Source organism: Arachis ipaensis, chromosome B02, assembly GCF_000816755.2.
Source record: "Arachis ipaensis cultivar K30076 chromosome B02, Araip1.1, whole genome shotgun sequence".
Lineage (NCBI taxonomy): Eukaryota > Viridiplantae > Streptophyta > Magnoliopsida > Fabales > Fabaceae > Arachis > Arachis ipaensis.
In genome coordinates, this window is record NC_029786.2 from 23,912,215 (window position 1) to 23,914,047 (window position 1,833).

Below are 1,833 nucleotides of genomic sequence, written 5' to 3' on the forward strand. Positions count from 1 at the left end.
ACTCGCCGACTTCAAAGGCGATGTCATCCATGCCGCTGACTATAAGTCAGGGGAGAAATTCAGGGGAAAGAAGGTTCTCGTCGTCGGATGCGGCAACTCCGGCATGGAACTCTCGCTTGACCTCTGCAATTACAATGCATCACCGTCAATGGTGGTTCGCAGCTCGGTAAGCTTTCTCGTAGCTTCTTTCTCTTCTGTCTCCACTATCAACTTAAACTTTTGGACAAATAATCTTACCATATAATATCAAGAACAAAAATACTTTTCTCACACTAAAAATAGCTACTAAAATGAGCTATCAATGTATTCGTATTCCAGCCTAATGATTGAGTTTGGGGACTGATTTTAATGTACACGTAGCATAATCCTATCAAAAATTTGTTTGAAAATTCTTTTTATTGGTTTCTTTTTGGTCCATCCAGTCAAATTTTTGGAATAAGTAATTTCATAATATAATATTTAAATTTGAATAAAAAGTCTGATCGGAGTCTTGAAATTCATGTAGGTTCATGTTTTGCCAAGAGAAATATGCCGAAAATCGACGTTTGAATTGGCGGTTACCCTGATGAAATGGTTGCCGTTATGGTTGGTTGACAAGCTGCTACTGATCCTGGCATGGTTGGTTTTGGGAAACATAGCGAAATACGGGCTAAAGCGGCCGGCGGAGGGGCCGTTACAGCTGAAGAACTCGAAGGGGAAGACACCGGTTCTTGACATTGGGACCTTAGAGAAGATCAGATCCGGTGATATAAAAGTGGTGCCAGGGATCAAGAAGCTTAACGGTTTCAGCGTCGAGCTTGTTAACGGTGAAGAGCACGACGTTGACGCCGTTGTTCTTGCCACCGGTTACCGTAGCAATGTCCCTTGTTGGCTCCAAGAAGGTGAATTTTTCTCAAAGAATGGGTTCCCAAAGTCACCATTCCCAAATGGCTGGAAAGGGAATTCAGGGCTTTATGCTGTTGGGTTCACAAGGAGAGGCCTCTCAGGTGCTTCTTCTGATGCTATCAGAATTGCACAAGATATTGGTCATGTTTGGAAGCAAGACACTAAGCAAAAGAAAAAAACAACCACTGCTTGCCATAGACGCTGCATTTCCCAATTCTAAAATAAAAAAAAAAATTACAAAAGTATACATTATACATATATACATACATAAATACAATACATACAAATATACAGGCAGTGGTGTTTGTTTCTTTGGCTTTTTATCCTTAGGTAGGAATTTGTCTTGTGTAAAGAAAAATTGACACAATATGTTGTACAAAGATACAGAAAATAAGACATAGCACAGAGACTGAGCCCTCTCCAAAGGCCCAAGTATTTTTTTTAATGTGCTTTCGGGCTTTCTAGGAAAAAAAAAAACACTCAAGGATGATGAGGCTTTTCATTGACTTTTCTTCCAATTTTCTTACAGCATATGCATATGTAATGTACCACTATCATACTTCAGTGATCAATTACAGTTTCTACAGTTTTTAACATCAGTTCAAATCTCTGTCTGCCTTGTGTTTATTTATTCTTCAAATGGAAAAGGGACACAAGAAATTATTGGTATAATTAGTAAAGAACTATCTACTTATATCTCAATGTGTATATCACTTTAATGATTGAATCTTTTTTTTTTTGGTCGATCTTTAATGATTGAAACTTAGGTAGCTCTCTAAGTACATGTGAAAACAAATGATGTCAAAATCTGTCTAACTTTTTCCGTCTACCAAAATAATTCAGAAAATAGTGAAATATATGGTTGCCTGCATGAGCCCAAATTATTGATATGTAGCCAACATTTTCTAGTCAAATATGGAAACCTTACAATAAAAATTTACCAATTGT

At 37.5% G+C, this 1,833-nt stretch overlaps 1 protein-coding gene across 1 annotated transcript in view; it reads left to right on the forward strand.

Annotated features, from left to right (window-relative positions):
- LOC107628254 (probable indole-3-pyruvate monooxygenase YUCCA5) overlaps positions 1 to 1,484 on the forward strand; it is a 2,083-nt gene extending 599 nt beyond the window's left edge. Inside the window, 3 exon segments of the mRNA XM_016331019.2 lie at positions 1 to 6; positions 9 to 166; positions 506 to 1,484. The exon segment at positions 1 to 6 is cut by the window's left edge and continues 599 nt beyond it. Coding sequence (XP_016186505.1) covers positions 1 to 6; positions 9 to 166; positions 506 to 1,105 — 764 coding nt within the window. The 3' untranslated portion in view covers positions 1,106 to 1,484.